Source organism: Protopterus annectens, chromosome 16.part0 (genome assembly GCF_019279795.1).
Source record: "Protopterus annectens isolate FY-2018-M chromosome 16.part0, PAN1.0, whole genome shotgun sequence".
Taxonomy (NCBI): Eukaryota; Metazoa; Chordata; order Ceratodontiformes; family Protopteridae; genus Protopterus; species Protopterus annectens.
In genome coordinates, this window is record NC_056750.1 from 374,871,844 (window position 1) to 374,899,540 (window position 27,697).

General features: G+C 41.0%; 1 protein-coding gene across 1 annotated transcript in view; it reads left to right on the forward strand.

Moving 5' to 3' along the window:
- ABCA2 (ATP binding cassette subfamily A member 2) overlaps positions 1-27,697 on the forward strand; it is a gene marked incomplete in the record, with an annotated part of 2,505,641 nt that overhangs the window by 872,668 nt on the left and 1,605,276 nt on the right. Inside the window, 1 exon segment of the mRNA XM_044058216.1 lies at positions 23,817-23,921. Coding sequence (XP_043914151.1) covers positions 23,817-23,921 — 105 coding nt within the window.

Here is a 27,697-nt window from a genome sequence, read left to right on the forward strand (position 1 = left end):
TTTATTTATTCTATTTTATTTTACTTTATTTTGTTAACCTGGGTAGAGCACTGATCCCATTGGACTTATTTCAGTCTTAGCCTGCGGTAAACATAATAGATACATGAGGTTATTTACAGAGTGAATGGCAAAATGCAATACAGACAAATATTGTATACAAAATGAATATCAGAGTGGGCTAGATGGTATCCTACTGTGTACAAAGAGAGCATTTGAGAAGGACAACCACTGTAGCCTCTTAATCCTGCTGTGTTCCCTCCCTCAAAAAAAAAAAAAAAAAAATATATATATATATATATATATATATATATATATATATATATATATATATACAGCTGCTCTTACTGCAACTGTCTTAGTTGCTGTTCTGCATGCTGTTACTTACTCTGCACGTATTACTGCTTATTAGGAACCATCTAATTTAATGCCTTCTGCACTTGTTTTTTAGTCATTTGTTAATTTAATTGCATTTAATTAAACTGTATTTGCTGTAATACTGATACATGTGTGCTAGCCTGCACTGCATTTGAATTGTATTTACTGCTGTTTTAGCTGCTTTTCTGTAAAAAAAATAAATAAATAAATAAATAAAAAATTCCTAGCTTGTTTCCTGCCTTTTCTGTAACTTGTCTAGTCCAGATACAGACTTGCTGTATCCAGGACTGTTTGTATGCTCCTGAGCCCCCCAAGCCTTTCTGTGTTGGAGGGAAGTCTTCTAGCTTATCAGTGGGAGTGGTAAGCATCAGGTAGCCTATCTACCATGGGAATAGTGGGTTTTGGCCCATAAATTGTAGTTTATTGGCCATTTAGGCAGTTTTCCATCTCTTTCAACTTGCTGGCTTAAAAGCCTGCATTTGCGCTTGTTCCCTATCTTTCCTGTAACTAGTCTAGTCCAGGTACAGATTTGCTGTATCCAGGACTCTTTTTGTAAGCTTCTGTACCCCCCAAGCCTTTCTGTGTTGGAGGGAAGCCTTCTAGCTTATCAGTGGGAGTGGTAAGCATTAGGTAGCCTATCTACCATAAGAGGAGTGGTTCCTGGCCCAGAAATTGTAGCTACTGGCCGTTTGGGCAGCTTTTCCCCATCTCTTTCAACTTTCTGGTTTAAAAGCCGCACTTGCGCTGTTTCCCACCTTTCCTGTTACTAGCCTAGTCCAGATACAGAGTTGCTGTATCCAGGACTGTTGGTAAGCTTCTGAGACCCGCAAGCCTTTCTCTGTTGGAGGGAAGCCTTCTAGCTCATCAGTGGAGTGGTAAGCACTAGGTAGCCTGTCTACCACAAGAGGAGTGGTTCTGGCCCAGAAATTGTAGTTTATTGGCCATTTGGGCAGTTTTTTCCATCTCTCTCAACTTTCTGGTTTTAAAACACGTGTTTGCACTTGATCCCCACCTTTCCCGTAACTAGTGTAGTCCAGGTACAGATTTGCTGTATCCAGGACTGTTTGTAAGCTTCTGAGCCCCCCAAGCCTTTGTGTTGGAGTGCAGCCTTCTAGCTTATCAGTGGGAGTGGTAAGTACTGGGTAGCCTGTCTACCACAAGAGGAGTGGTTCTTGGCCCAGGAATTGTAATTTATTGATCATTCGGGAAGTTGTCCATCTTTTTCAACTTTCTGGTTTAAAAGACCACATCTGCACTTGTTTCCCATCTTTCCTGTAACTAACCTACTGGAAAGCACTAGAAAGCCTTAAACTGATACAAGCCTTCTAGCTTAAAAGAGAGACTTTGGAGTGATTGAGTATCCATTTTCTGTATTTTCTTGCTGTACTTAACTGTTTTCCGCCTAAACGCTGATTTTTCCAGCACTTACTGTGATTTAAAAGCTTGTTTTTTTCACATATTGTACTTATTTGACTGCCTGCACTTTTAAAAAGTTGTTTTTTGTTTAAATAAATTGTTTAACTGTTGTAGGCCACACACTAAAGTGCGATATCCTTTTCTGATCGCTTGTAGTAGTTTAAAGCTGTTCTAAGTGTACTTTTTACTGTTTTTGCCTTATCTTTTAAAAAAAAAAATCTTGTTTCTCGCCTTTCTAAGCTAGTATAGTCCAGTTTTCAGGCTAGTGCTGATTTCAGGGCTGTGTTACAAGTTTCTGAGTTGCCCATACCTTACTTGGATAGAGGGAAGTTTCTCTGTTCACCTGTGAGAGAGGGGAACTTTGAGCAGCCATCTGTCCTTGAAGGATTGGTTCCAGCCCAGAAGTTAGTAGATTAAAAACCACGTTTGCACGGTTATATGCGACGGGCAGCACTGGTTAGCTAGGGTTAAATTATTCCTGGCTCCACTAAGTCTCCTCTTCAGTTTTTCACTTGAAACTAATCTAACTCTCAACCTAAGCACTCAAAAAGCATCCTACAGTCCAGCACTTGCTCAGACCTAATAGCAAGCACTAATATACCCTGACACTTGACTGCCCAGCAGGGCAAGGCTCTTTATCCACCCTTCACCAACCAAGTGACTAAGCAGCTCACCCTACTATTCAGGCATGACCAAAGGGCAACTTCAGGTGTACTCTCCAGTCCAGCTGGTGAATCTGGGTATCCTGAGGCAATGTTACAACTGCCTCATGTACACAGACAGCCCTCTCCTCCTACCACAAAACACTAACATATGCAAGAGATGCAATTATACAGCCAAACTGGAGACTAAGGTCTCTCCACCCAAGACTGGAACAGACGGTCATGAGGAGAAGGTTAACACTTGCACCACACCTCCATAGACCTACTTAACCAGCACTGGCAAAAAAATACACATAAATACACAAAATCATAATCAGAGGCTCTAAATAAAAACCTGCAAAAGCATCAGAGAGCTCTAAAGCAGACACCCACAAAGCCTGCACCTCCCATCACAAACCAGACAACACATAAAACACAAAATCAATGTGCCGTACAATTACAGCCCTTAAGGCGAAATAACATACCTAACACACTAGTAATGGGCGACTCAATAGTCAGGCACATTGACGCCCCACTCACTAGGCTGGACAAGGAGAAGGTTACTGTTAGCTGCCTATCGGGAGCCAGAATCCGCCACATAACACAAGCACTCAGGTCACTCCAGAACAAGTACAAATATGACTCTGTCATTGTTCATGTTGGTGTGAATGACCTGAAATGTACCTCCCTGGACTACATGAAATGAGACATGGAAGAGCTCTCTGATCATGTAGCCCAGGTGGGTATGACCCTTACCCTGAGTAGCATCCTGCCCTCACCAAGAATGAACAATCAGTATAAAGAAAAAATGATCGATTTAAACAATTGGCTAAGCTTCTGGTGTCATTCAAAGGGGATCCAGTGTCTGTCAGCCTGGGATGACATGCTAGACAAGCCACGTTGCTTTGCAAGAGATGGCTTGCACCTGTCACCCCTTGGCTTTCAAATACTGGCCAAGGCTCTTGCTGCCCCCATAGTGCCTTTTTTAGGCAAGGCTCAAAATTCAAACCCACCACTGTAAACAACACAAGTAAAAAAAATGAGGGTTATGCTACTCAACGCTAGGAGTTTAAGTCTCAAAATGCATGCGCTCGAAGCACTCCTAAGTATGGAGAACGTCGACATCTGTGCAGTAACTGAAACCTGGTTCAAGGCTCCAGAGAGCACTCCAGCACTACTGGGCTACAACTCATACCACACATTTCGGCCACAGAACACAGACCGAAACACAAAAGGAGGGGTGTATCCATATTCATCAAGGATACACGCACCTCCAGGTTAGTGGCGCAGCATGATACCTCTGAGATCATCCATGTGCAACTAACATCAGGCAAATCTGCAATGCCAATTGTGGCCTGCTACAGATCACCTCCATGACCCAGGACCACCACTCCGTCTTTCTGGAGACACTGGAAAACATGAAGGTCCTACTGAACACCCTGATATTGGGCGATTTCAATTACCCTGCCATTAATTGGGAAAACTACTTGAGTACAAACTCCCAGGCTCAGAGCTTCCTGGAATTTATCAACTCAAATGCCCTGGATCAGCTGGTAAACTCCCCTACCAGATGCCACAACATATTGGACTTGGTCATCACCAACATGGGCGACATGTGTTCCGTACCGGAGGTCAACCCGTCACTGGTTAGATCAGACCATAAACTAATCACCCTGGATGTCCACACCCCACAACCACCCCCCAACCAAGGAAACCACAGTGAAAAAAATTTCTAAAGCAAACTTCACCTTACTTAAGGCAGAGGTGGTAAGTTTCACAGCCCCCACGCTAAAGGATAACACTGCCCAAGATGCAGAATCCTTTACAATTGCACTCTATGAGCACCTATAAGGATGCATGGATCGTGCCATCCCTAGCAAGACCAAGACTCACTCCCCTAAGAGAAGGAAACCAGTCTGGTGGACCCCTGACATAAACAGGTTATACAACAGAAGGAGGAAACTAGTTCAGAAAAAAAGCAAATCCCAAGAAGGAAAGACATCCCTGATCAGTATCAGTAAGGAACTAAGGTCCCTCATAAAATCATCCAAGGCTAACTTCGAAAGAAAAATAGCCAAGAATTCGAAAGATAACCACAAAGCCTTCTTTAGCTATGTCAAGAATCTAAGTGGCAACTCGCAGATATGCTCTGAGCTAGTGCAAAATAGCACAAAATATACTGAACCTACTGATATTGCCAACATCCTGGCAGATAGATTCAGTGCAAACCTCACCTTCCTCTCACCTTCAAAAAGGCCCACAACAATACCTGAAAAGTGTAGTGTCCTGGAAATCACAGAAGCACAGGTGAAAACAGCCCTTTCAAAAGCCAAAAACACAGCATCAATGGGGCCAGATGGTGTCCCAGGCTGCGTCTTGCATGAACTACAGAACAAACTAACCCCCCACCTAAACACGCTGTTCAGCCTCAGCCTCTCCACAGGCTACGTGCCCATAGAATGGTGCACAGCAACGGTTATTCCGCTCCACAAAGGAGGGGCCACAACTGACCCTGGTAACTATCGCCCCATAAGCCTGACTAGCCTGGTCTGCAAGGCTATGGAGCGCATCATCATGGAACTCATTAACAAAGACATTGGGAACCTCCAAACACTTGACCCAACCCAGTTCGGCTTTGGTAAGGGCAGATCATACCTACTAAACCTGGTTGACTTCTTCGAGACAGTCACCAAGGCCATAGACGAGGGAGAGGTGGTTCACACAGCCTACCTTGATCTTACCAAGGAGTTCGACACCATTCCTCACTCGGGTATTATAGAAAAACTCACCAGCCTGAACATAAACCCATACGTCACAAGATGGGTTGCCAACTGGCTTACAGACAGAACTCACATGGTAAGAATAGCGGGCTCCATGTCCGACTCTAAACCAGTCACAAGTGGCGTCCCGCAAGACTCAGTTCTGGGACCCCTACTGTTTGGCATATATTTCTCAGAAGTACAGGCAAACACAGGAGCACTATGGCTAACCAATTTCACCAATGACTGCAAACTGGGAGCCATAATTGACTCTCTGGCTGACATGGACATCCTTCAAAAAGACCTTACTGAGATAGACACCTGGTGTCAAAGTCATGGCCTCAAGCTAAATGCCAAAAAATGCATAGTCATCCTGTTTGGGAAAAACAAAACACCCACGAATTACCACATAGGCGGCAGCCCCCTTAATACAGAAGAGGTAATAAGAGATCCGGGGACCCAGGTAGATAGTAATCTCTCCTTTGACAGTCATATTGCCAAAGTAGTTAGGAAATCCTTCTATGTGGCCCATCTAATTACTAAGGGGTTTGCATCTAGAAATAAAGAGGTTAAAGTGCTCCTCTACTCGTCACTCATCAGACCCATCGTAGAGTACAATGCCCCATTTGGGATGTGCCTCACAAGACACTTCCAACAGCTGGAAAGACCACAAAAGCACCTCACCAAGAGGATTACTGGCCTTAAACATATGTCCAATGCAGCCCGACTGAAAAGCCTCTAGCTGTACTCGGTGGCATATTGCTTACTCAGAGGTGATCTCTGCCTGACTTACAAAGACATGTCCAACTCAGAATTGATGGACATGCTCCATCTAAAGAAATCCAAGTCACTGCGAGCCACGTGTTCTAGTGAGGTAAACCTCACCACAACAATAAATAGAACATGCTGGAGGGATAGATTCCTATCACAGAGACTCCCCATGCTTTGGAACAAAATTCCAAACTACATTAGGCAGAGCCCCTCACTAACACTCTTCAAGAGAAGCCTTGACGAGTGGATGGGTAACAGAAAATACACCCCTAGGATCACTTCATTGGCTCTGCTTGACAGAGGCTCAGTTAATTAATCAATGGGGCAGCGAAAGCCGACACACTCTGGCTAGGCTTAAAAATGCCCTAGGGCAGATACCCTAGTACCTACCTATGAACCTATAAGGACAGTAGATACATGGCATTATACTTGGAGTAACTGACAAAACACAATATATACACGTGCATTATCAAGAGAGTGGATGTCAGGGTTAGCATGCTGTAACACCCCTACACTGGCCCAGTAATCAAGGATCCTCAGTCCTCACCACTAACACCAGTGAAGGACGTGCATATTGGGAGGATGACAAGCACACAGAGTAAAGTACAATTTCCCTAAAGAGCACACAGAGATCACAGTCAGTCTGGGACTGGTTTCTCCCCCCTTTCTCCAGATCCCCAGTAAGACTCCCCACTGGCACAGCTATAGGGTTAAGATCTCAACCGAGTGGTCAAGCCAAAACCTCCAGCACCCTCTCTGTGCAACCAGTGCTTCGTGTCCCTGCACAAGTAGCTGACACGCACATAATTTGAGATGTGATTTATATACAAACACAAAGACACTCCTGGGGAAGGCTGGCACAGGTTCACTAGCTATGCCCCCTTCTGCCCAGACTATAAAGTAGAAATCTCTGCCACCAACCACCCTTACTTATCAGCTACTGTAAGGCCCTTACAAAAGGGTGACCAGTTCTATTGTGTAATGTTATTATTATCCAAATGGTAAGTGTGTCCAAGACTAAGGCTATTTAGGTGTGGCATATACAGTGTCACTAAATACATATGTAAGTACTCTGAGCTTAAATATCTCTAAACAAACCAGCCACAATTAAAATGTTTAAATATATTTAATAATAAATAATAAAAGGAGAAGACAATACTCATTAACTCAACACATTGACAGAGTTCAGAATCACAGGAAATACTTTAAAACAACATTGCAGGACAGTCTCAAATAAACACAGAAAATGTCTAAACTAATCTTTACTGTATTCTTATCTATATCTAAGAGATACTATGCCCTATAATTACTTATTTACAGAGCCAGGCAAATATAGATGAGAAGTGCTGATGAGAGGATGTTTCTAGGTCCAAGACAAAATGCAAAATGCACAGACACACTCTCTGAGATAGTTCTTTAATTGTTATCATACATGTCTGCTGGGTTATCTCAGATTACATAATTCTTATCACTTCTGCCTTTATTTCCCAGGCTAACAGAAACTTTAAAATGAACACCTCTGTGTCAAAAATATTTATGCCTAAGAAGTTGCCTGGAACTGGAAATTGTAAAACCAGTTAAATACTTTTACCCTTGAAACCTGTAATTATTTCTGTTTCTAGACAATAGAAAGAATTTCTAGCTGTAGACATCCTGTCTTTTTTTCTGTATTAACTAACTTTATAATACATCGTAAAACTCTTCACTTATTTTCTCAGAGTTTGCAAGTTAACTCTGTATGTTCCAGCTACTACTAAGAAAACACACATTTACATAGACATATAGTTTGTACACATTTCTGCTCTTTTCCAGCAGGGTACACTGTGGTTACATTCTTGAAGCTCAGTACAGAACATACAGTTCAACACACCAGCATTTTAATGTGTACATAACATATAGTTTTCTTACATTTGTAAGATAAACATACAAATCATATTACTATTCACAGATAGCATGGAATTATTTAGAAAATTCTAGCTAGCTGGGCTGGCATTGTCACACCCCCTCCCCCACCCCATGAGAACTCATGCTAGTATTTCAAGTGACCCTTGAGAAACATTGCTTGAGAGGGTTGAACCTATCTGGGAATACATTACCCCATTCCCTGTCTTGAGACCCCATCTGCATTGGCATTGCTAACCCCACTGCCGTGCTGCACTGACATATCATATGCTTCCAATCCTAGGCTCCACCTTAGTAACTTGGCATTTTGCTGGCTGGCTTGATGTAGCCATGTTAAGGGATTGTGGTCTGTAACTACATTGAATTTACTGCCATACAGATAAGGCTGAGGTTTCTGCAGTGCCTACACTATGGCTAGACATTCCTTTTCTATAGCTGCGTAGCATTCCTCCCTGGGTTGAAGCCTACAACTGAGATAAGCCACTGAGTGTTCTTTTCCCACTGAAGAAATCTGGCTAAGTACAGCCCCCACCCTGTGGTTTGAAGCATCCACCTGTACAACAAATTATTTTCTATAATCTGGACTGGCTAGCACAGGGGGTCCTCCCCAAGCTTCTTTAAGCTTCTGGAATGCCTGCTCACATGTTGAGGTCCACACTACCTTATCTGGCCTGTTTTTTTCCTTGTTAGGTCTGTGAGGGGAGCAGCTATGGTACTATAATTGAGGACACATTTTTTGTAAAACCCTACTGTCCCGAAAAATGCCCTCACCTGCTTTTTGGTAACAGGTGCAGGCCATGACTGAATGGCTTCCACTTTGTCAGGTTCTGGCTTGATCTTACCACTCACCACTCTATATGTCCCAGGTAGGAGACCTCTGCCATACCCAACTGACATTTGCTGGGCTTAATGGTCAACCCTGCTACCGGTAGTCTACCCAGCACCTCCCTGACATGCTGATGGTGCTCTTCCCAGGAATACCTGTAGATGGCTATATCATCTAGGTATGCAAGGGCAAAATCTCCTGCTAATGCTAGGGTATGTTCTACCAGCCTCTAGAAAGTTGATGGGGCATTTTTAATCCCAAGGGGCATTTTTGTGAACTCATACATGCCAAAAGGAGTCACAAAGGCTGACCTCTCTCTAACACTGGGAGTCAAGAGCACCTGCCAGTAACCCTTAGTAAGATCAGTGGGGGTAAGATACGTAGCCCCACCCAGCTGCTCTAGGGCTTCATCTATCCTGGGCATGGAGTAAGCATCCGACTCTGTGTGACTATTTCATTTTCTGTAGTACACACAGAATCTGGTGCTGCCATCCTTCTTTGGTACTAGCACCACTGGGGTGGCCCAGGGACTGCTGGACTCCTGAATTACCCCTAGTTCCAACATTTCCTGTCTCTCCTCCCTCAGAGTCTGTTTGACTCTCTCAGGCACCCTATAAGAGGCCTGCTTAATGGGCCTTGGGGTCCTGTATCCACATGGTGTTGCACTAGGTGGGTGCACCCTGGTTTCCCAGAGAACACATCTCCAAACTCCTGTAACACTGCTCGGGTGTCTTGAGCCTGGGTAGGAGATAGCTGCTGGGACTTTGCTACCCCTTCCACTGAGGTGTCCGTCTGAGCCTCACTGAGGAGATCAGTCACCAGATCTCCTTCAGACATTTCCTGCAATCCACTGCAAATACTCAGCACAAGGGTCTCCCTGTCATGGTAAGTTTTCATCATGTTAACATGGAACAGTTTGTGCCCCTGCCTCCTGCCTAGCAGTTCTACCATGTAGTTAACATCACTGACCTTTATCACCTTGTATGGTCCCTTCCAAGCTGCCTGCAGCTTTTTGTGTCTGACAGGAATGAGAGCCATTATCTGCTACCCTACAGCATACTCTCTAGCTCAAGAATTCCTGTCATACCAGAACTTTTTCTGCTGTTGGGCATCTGCCAGGTTCCCCTGGGCCAAGCCCATGAGTTCCCTGAGCCTTGTCCTGAGGTTTAGGACATATGCCACAACAGACTCCTTGTGGGATTCACACTCACCTTTCCACTCATCTCATATTAAATCTAGAGGTCCCCTCACCCTATACCCATACACCAACTCAAAGGGTGAAAAACCTGTGGATTCCTGGGGAACCTCTCTGTAAGAAAACAACAGATGAGGCAAATATTTGTCCCAGTCTCTCTTAAACTGGTCTGCAAATGCCTTTAGCATTGTCTTGAGTGTAGAGTTTAACCTTTCAACAAGAACATTAGTCTGTTGATGGTAGGAGGAGGTCTTTAGGTGTTTTATCCCACAGTACTAACACAGACAAGCCAGGAGGTCTGACATGAAACTGGCACATCTCTAAGTCAATATTTCTTTTGGGAAATCTACCCTGCTGAAAATCTCTAACAAAGCATCTGCCACCTTTTCTGCCTCACTGGATGACAGAGCCACTGCCTCAGGGTATCTGGTAGCATAATCTACTACTACTAGGATATACTTTTTCCCTGTGGAACTTGGGGTACTCCGAGTCCCCACAGTATCCATAGCTACCCTCTGAAATGGCTCCTCAATCACAGGCAAAGGCATCAAAGGAGCTTTCACCTAGTCTCCTGCCTTGCTACATTTTGGCACTGCTCACAGATCCTGCAGTACTCTATTACATCTCGGGAAATCCCAGGCCAATAGAAGTTCTGCATAACATGTCTCTTTGTACGTTTTATGCCCATATGACCTGCAAAGGGAATGTCATGGACTATAGCTAGAAGTGCCAGACAGTAGGCTCTGGGCACTGCCAACTGCTGTAGTCTCTCACCCTCTAGCCCTCCCTCAGGAGTCCACTCTCTATACAGTAATCATTTGTCCCAGTATACAGATTCCCCCTTCCCTTGAGAATCAGGTGCCTCATTAGCTACCTCCCTCAGGCCTTGTAATGCAGGGTCTGAGAGCTGAGTCTGTCTCACCTCTCTCTTGTTAACCCTTCCCAGCTCCCCTTTCACAGGAAGTCTGGTATCCTCTGACAGCGGTGCCTCATTGTCATCCTGGGTGCTACTACTCACCTCTGCTTTTGCAGTCACTCTGTCCAAGGGAACATCAGTACCCACAAGCAGCTGTGGCTCACCTTCCATATCACTGCTACAGGGTAGATCCCTCCCTGAAGTATTCATCTCACCAGTCTTGGCTGAAAGTGTGCAGTCTGTCTGGGTCTTCCCCAGGCTGCCAGACCCACATACCTGTCTCCAAGCCTGACTGTGTGTAACTGCATGATCATATGGTACTGCATTATCAAAATCATTCCCTATCAGGACATCTGCAGGGTGGTCGTTTGGTAACCTTGTTGTCTTGAGACAACCTACTGTTGGCATTTTGTCATTACCACTTACTGGCTCTCCCACCTTTTGTTCCCCACCTTACCTCCATGGACATCTATATGCTACATGGCCTCACTGGTTGCATTTAAAACATTTAACCCTAGGTCCTGGACATTTACCTGGACTAGTGGCTTCCCCTGCTACTGGCAGATTTTATTGGAACAGTCTGGGCTGCCAACCATGGGTTCCCTTAGACCCATGAGCAGCATTGGGTGTCCCTTTCCTGTGCAGGGATGCCCTGCTTGCTATGTATAGGTCTCCCTTCTTCCCCAACTCATCTACATTAAGGCATTGTCTGTCAGCTAACCAGAGTCTCATGTCCTCAGGCAAAGTGCTAAGGGCTTGTTCCCCTCACCAAAAGGTCTGCCATCCCTTCAAAAGTAGTGACCTAACATCCACTCACCCATCCATGAAAATATGTGCTTAGTTCAGCAACATATTCACACACACTTTCATCTGTCTTTCATCTATGCTCACAAAACTTGTTCATATAAGCTTCAGATGTTAATTTAAAAATTTATAGCAAAAAGTTCTTTACAACATTATAATTTAAACAGTCATTATCAGACATTTTGGAAAGAAGACTTGCAGCTTTACCATGGAGTAAGGGGGTCAGGAACCATACACAGAACCGTTGGTCAACATCATACTGTTTACATACCCTCTCAAGCATATGAATGAAACTATCAAAATCATCCCCCTCTGTAAATTGTGAAAGGAATTTACTGACCTTTGATGCTTCGTTTACTATCTTCCCCATTACCTCCATGACTCTGGTGAAGAGTCAGCATCTCCTTTTCATGTTGCCTGTGCCTCTCCTTCTCCTCAGCATCCAGGCATCACAGTTTCTCCTTTTCCTCAGTCTCTAGGTGCCTTAGTCTCTCTTCTGCTTCTATTTCCAAATGCTTGGCCTCCAACTCAGGTCTCTTTAACTCCAGATAGATTTTTAAGTCCTCTGTGGAATCTTTTTCTTAGAGTTGTACATCTTCACAGTGATTGTCCTCCTGGTTGCTGTTCTCAGATGCAGCTGCGACTAAAGCTGCAATCATGTCTGCCTTAGGTTGGCATGCACCAATCCTTTAGCGTGGCACATCTTAGCCAACTGGCTCCTTGTCAGCTTGCCATACTCCTCTGCTGACATGCTTGCCCACTCTCCTTGACTAAATAAGCAAACAAAAAAATAATAAAACAATTGTGATATGAACTCTGAATGTTCACTGTGTGGCTGATTTAGGGTACAGAAACACCTTCAGTGATCACTGTACACAAGCTACAGGAATTCAATATCCACACCACAAGCCAGTTAATATGTGATGTGGATATCTCACCACTATCAACCAATTAATTTGTGATGTGGGATCCCACCACTGTCAAACAATTAATATGTGTTGCTCCTGCATGGGCCCAGTAATCAAGGATCCTCAGTCCTCACCACTAACACCAGTGAGGGACGTGAACATTGGGAGGATGACAAGTGCACACACAGTAAAGTACAATTTCCCTTAAGAGTACACAGAGATCACAGTCAGTCTGGGGCTAGTTTCTATGTCTTTCTCCAGATCTCCAATAAGAATCCCCACTGGCACAGCTGTAGGGTTGAGATCTCAGCCATGTGGTCAAGCCAAAACCTCCAGCATCCTCTCTGTCCAACCAGTGCTTTGTGTCCCTGCCCAAGTAGCTGACACACACACACTTTGAGATTTGATTTATATACAAACAGACACGCCTGTGGAAGGATGGCACAGGTTCACTAGCTATGCCCCCTTCTGCCCAGACTATAAGGTAAAAATCACTGACACCAACCACCCTTACTTATCAGCTACTGTAAGGCCCTTATGAAAGGGTGACCAATTCTATTGTGTAATGTTGCTATTATCCAAATGGTAAGTGTGTCCAAGACTAAGGCTATTTAGGAGTGTCCTATATAGTGTTACCAAATACATATGCAAGTACTCTAAGAGCTTAACTATCTCCAAACAAACCAGCCACAGTTAAAAGGTTTAAATATATTTAATAATAAATATTAAACACACACGACAATACTCTTTAACTCAGCACAGTGACAACAACATTCAGAATCACAGGACATACTTTAAAACAACATTGCAGGACAGTCTGAGATAAATACAGACACTATCTAAACTAATCTTTACTGTATTCCTATCTATATCTAAGAGATACTATGCCCTAAATGAGTTGACTTATTTACAGAGCCAGGCAAATGAGAAGTGCTGATGAGAGGATGTTTCTAGGTCCAAGACAAGATACAAAATGCACAGACTCGCTCTCTAAGATAGTTCTTAAATTATTATCAAACATTTCTGCTGGGTTATCTCAGATTGCATAATTCTTATCACTTCTACCTTTAGTTCCCAGGCTAACAGAAACTTTAAAATTAACATATCTCTGTCAAAAATACTTATGCCTAAGAAGTTGCCCTGGAACTGGAAGTCGTAAAACCAGTTAAATACTTTTACCCTTGAAACCTGTAATTATTTCTGTTTCCAGACAATAAAAAGAATTTCTAGCTGTAGACATCCTGACTTTTTGCTGTATTAACTAACTTTATAAAACATCGTAAAACTCTTCACTTATTTTCTCAGAGTTTGCAAGTTAACTCTGTATTTTTCAACTACTACTAATAAAACACACATTTATATAGACATATAGTTTATACACATTTCTGCTCTTCTCTAGCAGGGTACACTGTGGTTACATTCTCGAAGCACAGTACAGAACATACAGTTCAACACACCAGAATTTTACTATATACATAATGTATAGTTTTCTTACATTTGTAAGATAAACATACAAATCATATTACTGTTCACAAATAACATGGAATTATTTAGAAAATTCTAGCTAGCTGGGCTGGCAGCTTCACATGTGCCAAAAGAATCACAATGAAAAGTGGAGTCAGAGCAAGGTGTGTAGAGGGAAGCTGAGTAGGAAGTCGTTCAGGTATATGAACAGAAAGAGAGAGAGAGTAGTTGCATTTTTTTAGAGTCTTGAAATGTCCTTTTACTTCTGACTGGAAAATGGGGTAAGAAGAATGATCTTTAAGAAAGGAAGGGAGAGATTCCTATAGTTTGGGACCAAGGACTGAGAAAACATGGTCTGTGCAGTGAAGCCTATATTGGGAGGTTTGGTGGACAGGACCTGAGTGGTTACAATGTCTAAGGATGTTTGTTGGTGCATTTCTGAATATTCTGGAGACTGGAGGACCATCTCATTTTTGATGCGTTTAAACACGTGAGAGGTGAGTAGGAACTCTTCTTGTTCTTTCACAGGTAGCCAGTTAGCTTTTTCAGTGTTTTTTGCAGTGGTCTTCATTTTGTGGGGAGAGAGTGATGAATCTACAAATGGCATTTGAGATGGACTAAATGGTGAATACACTTCTTTTGGAGGCTGCAGCAATCAGAGGGAGACAAAATTCTAGCTAAACCAGTAAGATGCCTCTACCTATACATTCCCACAGGGTCAGAAAAGAAAGGTGTCGATCCTATTAGCCCAGAATGGGAAAGAATTTATTTCTTTTGTGTCTGTATTCCAGGTGGAGATGGACATTTAGGAATGGGTCCATCCAAATCCCTAGGTATTTGAAAAAAGTGGCATTTTCAATACTGTTAAGAGGATCAATGGTTTGATGACATCTGGAGATAAAAGTGAACTTTTGCCTAATACTAAAAAGCATTGTTTTTGTTTTAGGACTCTTGTTATTTAAAGATACTCTACTTCACTTAGAAACTTAACAGAACAACAGTTTGTATCCACATGCATTTTATAAACACAAAAAAAACTGCAAAACTTTAGTGACTGGCATTCATGACTGACTGTAGTCAAGGTCTGTCAGTTAGTGCAGATGGTTAAGCTCTAAGCTCTTAGTGAGCTGCTGTCTGTAGTCAAGAGAACAGGGTTTGATTCTACCTAACTCCATTTGCCCACAGTTTGAGTTTGAGCAAATCACTTATCCATTTGGTGCTCCTGCATTGTCCTTTTACTCATCAGTGGTGATTTACTGTTTGACTGCTGTGATTTACCTGAAAATGATTTCTGAGGACTTAGGAAGGCAATGCTGTAGGTCTCCACTGTAACCAATTAACCTGGTTTCTGCACAAGGAAATGTTAACACATAAACACACACTTATACATATATAAACAAATGGAGGCAACATGATTACCATTCCAGTAAAAGAGTTCCCTGAAACTCTGCTAAAAGCAAAAGTTTAAAATCCTCAGAAATGTGTTTCCCCTTCTAAAAGACCGTGCTTTTTGCTGCAGTTTCATTGGTCTGCATTTGGGCCAAGCAGAGCAGGACCAATGTGTAGGCTGTTGCTGACTTGTGTCTTGCTGTTTTGCTGTGCATACACACACACACACACACACACACACACACACACACAAACGTACACAAAAAAAACAAACAAAAAAGAGAGAATTTTTAAAACATTTTACTGTGCTAAGGACTGGGGCACTCACCAGGGCACACAGTGTCAGAGGGGAGACTCAAGCCTCTGTGTGCTGCAGTATAATGCCACCTCTGGTTGTGGGAGTTGTAATTGTTGAGGGTATCATTGTTTCACAAGGGAGTTGCTGAAGAGAGGAAGATGGCAAAATTGTGTGAGTGAAATCATAGATAGCCTTTGGGATATTCATTGAGAAAAAGGTGAGAAAGTCAGGATGAAACGTAGCAGTCTGTGAGGAGAGGAGAGGAAGTCTTTAGGATGATAGAGCACCAAGGATAAAGAATGAAGATGAAGCTGGATGTAGCCATGACTTAAGAGGATATGAAAAGATGAGGGTGGATTCAGTATGGGTGAGGAGAAGAGGGTTGAAATCTTTGTGGACAAGAAAATGTCAGATAATGGTCACCAAAGGAAGAAAGATTGCATTAAGGGAATGGCCGGGAAATGCATAAAAATGTAGGAGAGTCGGTTCAGTTGGAGTTATTGCGAATGTGTGAAGTGCGGTAGGATTGTGTAATGTGAAAAGAAGAATGTGGAAGATAATTTTAGGTTTCTGGAGAGGCTGGTTTGGGGAATCACTAAAGGGGAGGACAGGTAGGTTGATTTGAAATCACTGAAGGGACGAAAAAGTGATTTGGAGGATTAGAATCAATGTTAAAAAGAATTGTAAAGTTCTGTTGGGAGCAGGATTTACTGATTATAGGATGGGGTAAGTTTTGACTTCAGTAAAGGTATAATAGGGAAGTTGTGGGTAGGTGTTGAAAATCACTGAGTAGAAGGTGAGGATGAATGGGTAGGAATCAGAATCACTAACGTAAGGGTGGATAGATGGATGGAGAATGTGAAGAAATACGTAAGTATAGTAGGGGCCTATATCCTGCCAGGATACAACCTGTCAGCACTAGAACACATCTTACACTGAACAGCAATAACCCTCCATCAGGAAACCATTATAATGGGGGACTTTAATGTAGACTGGTTCTTCTGTAGCTTACTAATCTCTACTGATCATATCAACCTCCATGGCTTCACCCAAATAATTCTGACTCCCACTAGAGTTGATAAAGCATCCAAAAAACAGTCAGTTCTTGACTGGATCCTAGCAAATAGACTCGCTCTGCCTATGCACTCTAGCTATCTCCCAGACAGCCTCAGTGACCATCTTCCAACTTATGTTCTCTAACACTGAGTAAATCCACAAAAATTCACTACTTACCACCAAACTTGTAATAAAAGAAATTTTAACCCCCATGAATTCATAACCAACTTCCAACTCTGTGAATAGGGCACCACACTAATATATTCTTCTAGATAATGCAGTAGAGTTATTTAACCCCACCTTTCTTAACATGCTAAATATGATGGCCTCTCCTAGAACAATAAGGGTAAAATCCAACTTTGCCCCAATGGCTAACCAAGGAGACAAGATCACTACTAAAAAACAGAGACATGGCTTGGGAAAATGGACCAATAACAAAACTGCAGCCGATCAACATTATTTATTTATTTTATATTTGTTGACCGGGATTGTCCTACTGAGCTGAAGAGCCCTTTTTCAGCAGAGGCCCGGGGAAAAAAGCTCCAACGTATTATACAATTTTCATTATAAATTAGCATTAAACAGCAATGTTAAAGGATTATTACAAGGCATTAAGTAGCAATACAATGTTATACAGTGTCAATAATCAGGAGTATAGCATAACTATTTCAAGATGTATAAAAAGAAATATGTCATTAAGATTAGTATAGTTTTTGGGGTAAGTGGTTACAAAAACCCATTTTTATCATGATGTAGTTGCATAAAGGAAAGACAATTACAATAGAATGTTTCTCTGAGGCAATTTGCTTAATAGATTTTAGAAGACAGTAGAAAGAGTAGTCAAGGAAGATTGGAGAGAGCTAGTGAGAAGAGTGAGTTAAGGGCAGAAAGTAGATTAAGGTATGGGAAGTAGGGGATGTTAAGGAGGGAGAGTGCAGTGGCAGGACCAGTGACTTTTAAAGTGCTCTTTGGTGGCTGCCTTAAATTGTTTAGGATGTGTAAGGGTCCTGATTTCTAGTGGGAGCCTATTCCGGGTGATAGCTGTACATGTTGCACCCAAATTTAGACTTGGGTTTGTAGATTTGTAGTAGGTCTTGGTTAGATCTTCAGAGAGGTCTGGAGGGAGAATAATGGGAGATGAGCGGGGATAGTGCTGGGCAGTAGGAAGGCTGGTATAGGATAGAATGGATGATCTGGAGCTGAGAGAGAAGACACTAACTACCAGGTCAACTCTTTGGGATATTTTATCGATGGAGTAATTATCTTAGGTGGATGATTTCCCTAAGGGCACTACAATAGATTAGAGAGAGACAGTGATGGGATTTGTAAGTTTGTTGGGCAGCAAATCTAGCTACCTTGTTGAAGCTAGATTCGAGTTTGGTCAGGAGTGCTGAGTTAAGATTTGTGGGAATTTGAGAATTATACATTAGACTGGGTAGACGTTAGGTAACAGAAAGAGTAATCTTGGCTTCAGAGGTAAGGAATTTCTTGTTACAGTAAAGGAGCACTTGTTTTGAATGAGTCTTTTTGATACAGTTATTAACATGCAAGTCAAATTTAAGTTGATCGTCGATGGTTATACCTGAGGGGCGGCCATGGTGGTGCAGCGGTAAGCATTGCCGCCTCACAGCAAGAGGTTCTCCGGTTCAATCCTCGGCTGGGGTGCCCTCTGTGCAGAGTCTGCATGTCCTCCCTGTGGTCGTGTGGGTTTCCTCCGGGTGCTCCGGTTTCCTCCCACATTCCAAAGACATGCTGTAGGTGGATTGGACACACTAAATTGGCCATAGGCATGAGTGTGCGTGTGTGTGTGCCTTCTGTGGAAGGTTGGGCGCCGGGCTGGCAACTCGACACTGTAAAACTCCACTGCCAATCATGAGTGGACAGTGACAGTGCCCTAACCGGGAAAAGCCGAAAGAAGAAGAAGTCGATGGTTATACGCAAGAGCTTAGTACTGGATTCTACCTGAATGGGAGTGTTATTAAGGGACTGTATGGAGAAGGAGGGTTTAATATTGTTGAACTTTTTAGGTAGAAAGAGTAACAGCTTTTAGGATTAAGGATGAGCTGGTTGTTGGAGAGCCATGTTTCAACTATGTTAAAAGATGCCTGAGTAGCTGAAAAGAGTTTAGAGGGAGAGTTGGCTGTGGTGATGACTGTAGAGTCATCTGCGTATTGCACTAAAGATGACTGATGACAGGAGGTATAGGGCTGATTAGTAAAGATATTAAGAAGTAAAGGCCCTAGGATAGACCCTTGAGATATATCCATTTTTACAGGGAAAGGAGGGGAGAGTGCAGAGTACCATCTCACTGATTGAGATCTATCTAGCTGGAAAACTATGCAACAGTATCAGAGGAGAAGTTGAGGTTATGCAGTTTGTGCAGCAGAAGAGAGTGTGCGACAGTGTTGAAAGCTTTAGAATAGGCACAGAATAAGTTTATGCTTGTCCATGGCTATAGAGACAGTGTTGAAGAACGATAATAAAGCTGTAGTGGTGCTATGTTTGGGTTTGAAGCCATGTTGAGTGGGTGCAAGCAGATTTTCCTGTATTAGATACTGCATAACTTGTTTATGAATACATTGTTCTAGTACTTTAGAGAGAGGGGAGAGGATAGCAATAGGTCTAAAGTTGGAGATAGCAGAGGAGTTATCTCCTTTGTGTATAGGTAGAGTGTAGCATTGTAGATTCAGAGATAGAGCGATTAATTAGGATAGATACAGGGAGAGCAAGAGAGTCAGCTGCTAGTAGAAGAAAAGTGGAAAGAATATTGTCAGCTGATGCTGAACATGGTTTTAATTTAGAGAGTAGAGTTTTGCTGTAGCTAGTAGGTACAGGTTTGAGGGTGAAGGTATTTGAGGAGATAGTATTAGGAGTAGGTTCAGAAAAGTTGGAGATGTTAATTGTAGAGGAGTTTGGGTTAGGGTTCAGTAGCTTAGATATTGAATCGATAAAATAGGTATTGAAGATGGTGGCAGTTTCTACATACCTAGAATTAAAAAACAAAGCCAAAAGACAAATTAGGCAGGACAAAAAAAAAACAACCAAAAAAAAACAAAAAACAAATGTTATAGCAATATCCAGTTAGAACATCACAAAAACTCACAAAAGTTCTGGACAGCCTTAAAAAAAATCTTGCAACTAGGACAAGTTAGTACTCACTCCCCTGCAACTACCAATACTACAGAAAGCGTAGCAACACAATTTAATATATACTTTACAGAATCCATATTAGCCCTCACAAGCACCAATTGCTCTTCCCCACCACCAACCCACTCTGCATCACCTCCTAATGCCAATAACTTTTCTTTCCAATTTGTCTCAATAGGTACTATAAAAAAATATCTAAAAAAGTTTGTCTACTGCACTAGCAACTGGCAATCTATCAGCTAAATATCTTAAAAATGCCTCTGAAACCATCTCCATACTCATAAAACACTCCATCTCTGAACACAGAGTCCCATCAATCTAGAAAATGTCACATATCATCCCACTGTACAAAGGTGGCAATTCAACATAAATGTCCAACTACAAGTCTATAGCTATACTGTCTCCACTATGCAAAATTCTTGACAGGTGTATCCATTTATAAATTCTAGACTATTATCTAATAACCTTCTATCTAATACTCAGCATGGATTTCGGCCTAACCATATTACTAATGATGCCCTTATCAGATTTACAAACATCATTAACCAGTATCATAATGAAGGCAAACTCTAGATGCCCTTTTCTTTCTTGATCTATCTAAAGTGTTCATCACAGTCTCACATAATAAACTCTCAAATACACTTTCTAATCTTAATCTTAGCCATTCCACACTTGGGTGGTTCCAGGACCATCTAACTAGTCTCCAACAAGCAGTAAAATGCAACAAAACATCTTACCTGTTTTAGCTATCACACTAGTGATTCCTCAAGTATCTATTCTGGGTCCTCTTCTGTTTACTATAATTACTAACAAACTTCATTCTACCACCCTACGAGCCACCCTTATCCAGTACGCAGATGATTCCGCTTTGATCTGTACAAATCCATCTCTTCAACAACTTCAGCAAATAACACAGCAGTCCTTCACTGCAGTTGAATCTTAGCTAGCTAATGCTCAACTTATACTCAACCCTAATAAAACTAAGCTCCTGCTTTTCTAGCCCATTAAAGCCCCAGACTCCCCCACTCCATTCAATATTTCATCAACAAATAATACTATTATTTCACCAGTGTTACAAACCAAACTTCTCAGAGTATCTATAGTCCATAACTTGAAATTTGACATACATATATCCCAAGCAATAAAAAAGTACACAAAAAAAACTAGGCACCACATACAGCAATAAACACTTTCTAACTAAAATTACAAGGGCCACCATTGCCATAACCCACCTTGTTCTCTACTCTATGACTCACTGATTTTCACAAACCTAAATAAATCCAACCTAGGGAAATTGTAAGCATGCTATAATAAAACAGCGAAATTTGCCACAGATTCTAACTACAAGTCCCACCATTACTTGGCATTAAAACAACTCTCATGGCTAGAACTACTAAATCTACTAACATACAACCAGCTCGCCATGGCCCATCAAACAGTTAACCAACCTGAATTAATTCCACCATTCAAAACCCTCTAAATCCCAACTCTAATATCTACATACTATGTTCCAGCAACAAATCACTGTTAAACATAACCAAATCTAACAAGGGCACCGGTGACTCCCTGTACTCAAACTGTATAGCCACAATTTGGAATTCCTTGCCTCTAAATATATGATCAACTAATAGCAATACAAAATAAAAAAAATACTCAAACCCACTTATTTAATTCATGGATCTGTTCCTGTACTGACCCTGGTTAGTTATAAACTGACTACTGGCAGCTACAGAAATTAAAAATTAAATATCTAATGTTTGTCAAGTCTTTTTTTTTTCTGTGTTCAAGCTCTAAGCTAAATTCTTTATCTTTTCTAATCTGTCTTAATCAATAACATTGTATGGAAATGCTAAGCAAAAATTGTTTGAATTGTTGTGGTTACTTAAATCTTATTTCTATTCTCTGTATCATGTAACACTGTATATATGTACTACTTTTCCTATTACTATAAAATGGGGAGCTTTTCTTCCTGGGCCTCTGCTGAAAGGACTTCTTGTCCAGTCAGACTTTCCTGGTAAGCAAATGTAAAATGAAGTAAAATAAAAATAAATAAAAACTGAACAGAGGATGAAGATTAGAGTTGGGACTTAGAGTCATGGGAGTGCAGGGAATTAAGGACTGTACTTAGGGAATCGCTGAAGGAAGGCTGAAAAAGATGGAACACGAAATCAGAATTATTGGTGGAAAAACTGTAGAGGCAAGGAATATGGAGTAAGGATTTATATTAGTGATGGAGGGAGGGATGAAGATGCTGGTGGTGGGATCACGATGATCAAAGTCACTGATGGAATTGGGCAAGATAAGTCAGAGAAACAAAGTAGGTGAAGGAAGGATAGATTAAGAAGTTTTGTTGAGCATTACAGTTATTGAAAGGAGTAGAGCCAGTTTGGGACACATTTTGGCAATCACTGAGGAGAGGATGGGGAAGGTTGGATATGGAGAAGGTGGGGTTGGTTTTCAGAATCACTAATGGGATAGGGAAGATGGAGATGGTGATCAGAATGACCAGTGAGCATGGAGAATGTGGGTGGGTAATCAGAGTAAATGAAGGGACGATAGGAAAGGAGGATGGTTGGGAGGATGGTTAATTGCAGACGCTGAATGAAGGACAAGGAAGGTGGTGTGAGGCATCAGGAACTTGGAAGGCAAGATGGGAAATACTGGATTGGAACAGAGCTTTAGACATGGGGTTTGGTATGCTAGGCAGCACACCCATTTTCTCCACTCCTCTGTTGTCCATAAGCAATCAATATCACTCAATGAAAACTTATAACCTGCAATTTTGTAAAGGTCAGAATTAGTTATTATGCAAGAATCTATAACTTGTTTCTACCTTTGAAAGAAAAGAACAGTTTGACAGCATATAAACTGTCATTAGCAGATCATGATTACTGTAATAACTGCTCTTAAATTGTAATACATTTTACAGGTAGCAAACTGTTATTATGCCTAATGACTCATTGATACATTTGTAGAAGACAGTTTCATAGTTTACAAACTGTCATTAAGCAGCTTTGATCACTGTAATGACGGCTTAGAAACTGTCAGGCTGTTTGTCAACCCATAACTGGATGCTCAAAGCAGCCTCCCCCTCTACACTGGCCTTACTGTCACTCTGGGTTGGGGGGACATCAGTATCGGTGAAAGGCCGCTAGAGAAAATTATTTGGATGACCAGAATCACTGAAGGGAGATTGGGAGTATGGCTGTGTAGTCAACAACTGAAGGGAGACTGAAGAAGGCAGACTGGAGGATACAACTTACTGAAGGGTGATGAGGAAACTGAATGGGTGATCATAGTAATGAGAAGAAAGATGGAGATGGTTGGGGGGGATCAGAATTCTTAAGGAGAGGATGAGGAAGGTGGAGATGGGGATCAGAATCCCTTATTGGTGAATGGCAGTGTAGCTTTTCAGTTCAGACAGAAATGGCATCAGCTGTCTCTTGGTTTACCTTGTTTATTTTATCATTCTGTCATTTTTTACATTTGAGTGTTTGTCATCATTTTGAAGACTAGAGTCAGGAGTCCCAACATTTTGAATCATTGTCTTTTGTTGCCCCCTTCTGCCTCAGAGATAATAGATGTAGAAATGTGGTGGTGGTGGGGGGACTAGATCAAAACACTGTATGGGGGTACAGAGAGAATACAGCCTCTTCCAAAAATAGGTTTTAAACAATTAAAATGCAGTTTTAGCTTTTTAAAAAGTGATAATGAACCACTGTGTTGAAGATTACCTTTTGATTTTCTTCTTGCAAAGTTCCTACAAAGTGTTGTATTTGAACAGGCAAGTCTGTGTTACAATCAGATTAAGACTGTTACTGCCTTTATTTCTGATATACGTCATTGGTTCTGCACCATCTAACATCATCAATGAATGCATAGAGTTTATGTTGTCTGTTTTTAAATGCATAAAAAATGAATTTAAAACATTCTTTTTTATTTCTTTAAGGTGTATCGCTTATTCTTTGGTTCATCTCCTCCTGCAGAAAACATTTTTGTAGGAAGAGAACCATTGGTCGGTTTCAACCCTGGAGAGAAGATTGTGCATTTAGAGGTAAGAGAGGAAACTGGTTAAGAAGCATTTCCTGCAAAGTGCTGTGTATTTATGTAAGGATTAATTTTGTATGTGAATTTTGTACTGTAACTGACACAATTCAGGACAAAGTGATTTTTCATATTCTGGAGAAATAAAGTAAGCAGGAATCCTTTGCCAGGAATGAGGTAGTGTGTATATCAACAGAATGTCTCTTCTCATTGGATGGTCTGGCAGGCACATCTGAAATAAATAGGAAAACAGTAAATGATTTTCATTGCCATTTAAATAATTTTTATGTGACTAATAGTGAAAGAAGAGTGTTGAATGATTTGATGCCTGACAGAACATGAAGATTTATGAAGTGTGTAAGAATGGGACAATGTCAGTGATGAATTCTGACTGTTATATGCAATGTATGTTGAATTTATTAGAAAGTGATAATGCTGTGAAAGTTAACAAGATTAATGTTCACAATGCATGTGATAGTATATATTTTACTCAACTGAAATGTTACATTAAGGGGTATTACCCAATGAAATGTTTACGTTCTGCTGTGTTTCTAACCCTTTTATTCCAGGTATGTGTGGTATATCTATTTTTAATGTACATAGATATGTAAACCCCACATTTTAGACAAGTTTGAGTGCTAAGGCATCTAACCGCTAGCTGTGGTGGCTGAACAATTGTGAAACCTCACTTATATTCAGTACTCCCCTGTATAAAATATCCTTTTGATTCTATTTTAAAACTAAAATATTTTGACAAGAATTGGAAGTTTTTAGGTTGGATATCACATATTTATATTTAGTGATAACACAAGACATTGGTATAAGAGATGTTAATTCTTTGTTAAAGATGTGGTAAATAATGAGACATTGGATTTGGCATTTAATTTTTTGACAGTTATTTTGGATAGTTCCCAGGATTCAGTAACGCCTACACTAAGTGTACACAGACAACACAGACATAACTCACACCTTCTTCCTGCTAATATTGGTTTTCCTGCTGATATTCATGCAGCTTTAAATACTGACAGGGATTTATAAAGGTTACCACAACGTGTAGACTATATGTACACTTAGTGTAATCTTTCTGAGTGACTAAAAAGCACAAAAATATGGTAAGAATGTTCTTACATACATATTGAGTGCACTCAGTGTACACTTAATGTAGGCTTTATTGAATCTGGCCCACTCACTCTTTGTTTAAAAATTTTTTTTTTTCAACAGATAGCTGGCGTGGTTATGAGAGAGGTTATGGCACATACCTTTGCCAATAGTTTAGTGATCTGTATAGAAACCTTTTTATTTCTGTTAGAACATAATAGTAAGATTGTGCTACGAGTTCATTTTATTGATATTTTTATATACAGGGGTACTAAAGAAGAGATGTGTTTGTCAAATGTTTTAATGATTCTGCTGATGTTTTTATGTGTGTGTACTTCAAGTGCACTAAATATGGGGGTTATGTTCCATTTTTGGATATGAAAACAATTAAGGATTAACCAGGAATTGTGGTACTATGTTATTCATGAAAGCCTACTGTTGAAATAGTTTTGTGTACTTCAATAGTGGACATCCCAGAAAGAAAATGAAGCTAAACATTAATCAAGCCATTAGGGTTAGCATGCTGACCATTAGGGAGACTGATTTGCTACAAGATGGAAGTGATTTTTCAAATGTTCATATAGAGGGAGTATCCTCCTAAGGACAGTGATATACAGCTTAAATAGTATTAAAAGGAACATGCTCTATAGTTAGAAAACTGTTTGATTTCAAGAGGAAGAAGCTGGGGGCTTTGATTAAGGAGGAAGAAATTGAGACGAGCATAGATAGAATTTAGTGTGAATGCAAAATACATTAGACAGTACTGTGAGCAAATGAAATATTTTACAAATTAACACAGTTATCAGTAAGTTGGTAGGAATAGTTCTAGTGTTTTATTATGAGAGGGGACACAAATTGAAAAATTTGCTGGAGATTTTCGAAGAAACATAATATTAAGCTACAGGGGTCAAAAAGTAGTTAAAAATGTTGAGGTTGTAAACTGTGTAAATTTAAGGTGGATAGTCCACTTTGTGCATCTGAGTACTAGATATAGTTACTTTTTGCATAACATACTCTTCTTTTTATGTTGGGAAGACAGCTTAGGAAAAGAGATTTTGACTATCTTTATTCTGTTAGAGGGAAGGAACAGTGTCATGCTTTGTACTGACACTCATGTAAATATACTTTTTAAAAGGGTCATTTTTTTAAACATTTTTGGCAGTTGGGGGGATAGATTTAATTTTGGAAGATGAAGTTCATTAGCAGATCAAGTTGGCTTTGGCTGCCAATGTTGTCCCAGGTCATAAATTAAGTCATTAGCATTAAACCACGTTTGAAGGCAAGAAAAAAAGATGTTTGAAATCTTAAGGGTGAGGGACAGCTTTATAGGAAGCAAATTAAATTAATGATATCATAATTATTTGTTTGAATAGATATGTGTATTTCATAGGATCATAAAAATTTACTAGGCTATCGACCTGGAGGTCATTTCAAGCCTAGCTGTTTCATCCCAATATAATACCATAGATATACTAGTCAATACCCAGGATTGCATTTAGTAATGACTGCCCATGTCCAGGAGGGTTGTGAGTGCTATACCTGGCAAGAATTTACGGTGGCCCATCCACTCATCCAGGCTCCTTTTGAACAGTGTCATAGAGCTGCTCTGTTTCACATGAATTGGTAGACTATTCCAAAGATGTGGCAGTCACTGGAGACAAATCTGTCCCTCCAACATGTCCTATTTAAGTTCGTAGGTCGTATTTAGGTCCCTGGAACAGGTAGCTCTAGTCCCGTTTGATTTATGGATGTGCAGCAAGTTCATTAAGTTTGTGTCTGGGATTGCTTTGTAAGCCAGACAGAAGTCTCCTCTAAGATGTCTGTATGATACAGAGTATAGTGACAGGGACTTTAGTCGGTCTGTGTAAGGCACACGCTGTAGTCCCTTGATCTTCTTTCTTAGAATCCTTTGAAGTCTCTCCAGTTGCTGCAGGTGCTTAGTACAGTACATGCTGAATGGGGCGTTATACTTAATTAATGGGTCAGATAAGTGCCGAGTATAGAGGGGTTATAACCTCCTTTGCTCTCAAGGTGATGTATTTACTAATCAAGTGTGCTGTGTAGAAAGCCTTCCTTACTACAGTATCACATGGTGGTCAAAGTTAAGGTCGCAGTCAACTTGTGATCCCAGATCCCTTACCACTTCATATGTACTTGGGTATTGTTGTTGATTTGATAGTGTGAAGGGACATTGTTTGTGCTGAAGGGAATGATTATGAGTTTCTTTGCATTTAGTTTGAGACTGTGACTAAGACACCAGTCACTGGTCTGTGTAAGACCCTCTTAAAGTATACTGACATAATTTGGGGATTCAGTAATTACACTTTCATCCACAAACTTTGTCAGCACAACCCTTTAGTTTTGGCCTGAACTTCTGAGAAGTATATACCAAGCAGTAGGGGGTCCAGCAGTGACCCTTGTGGCACTTCACTGGTGACAGGTCTGCTGGTTGATGTGGAGTCACCCACTTTGATGGTGTGTGTCTGGTTTGTGAGCCAGCTGGCAACTCATCTTACAACAAAGGGATTTACATTAATTTTGCTAAGGATATTGGTAATGCCTGAATGTGGGATTGTGTCAAAAGCCTTTACCAAGTGAAGTTACACTTTATGCACAGATTTGCCCTCGTCAATGGCCCTGGTCACATTTTCAAAGAAATCCACCAGATTTAACAAGCAGGATCTGCCC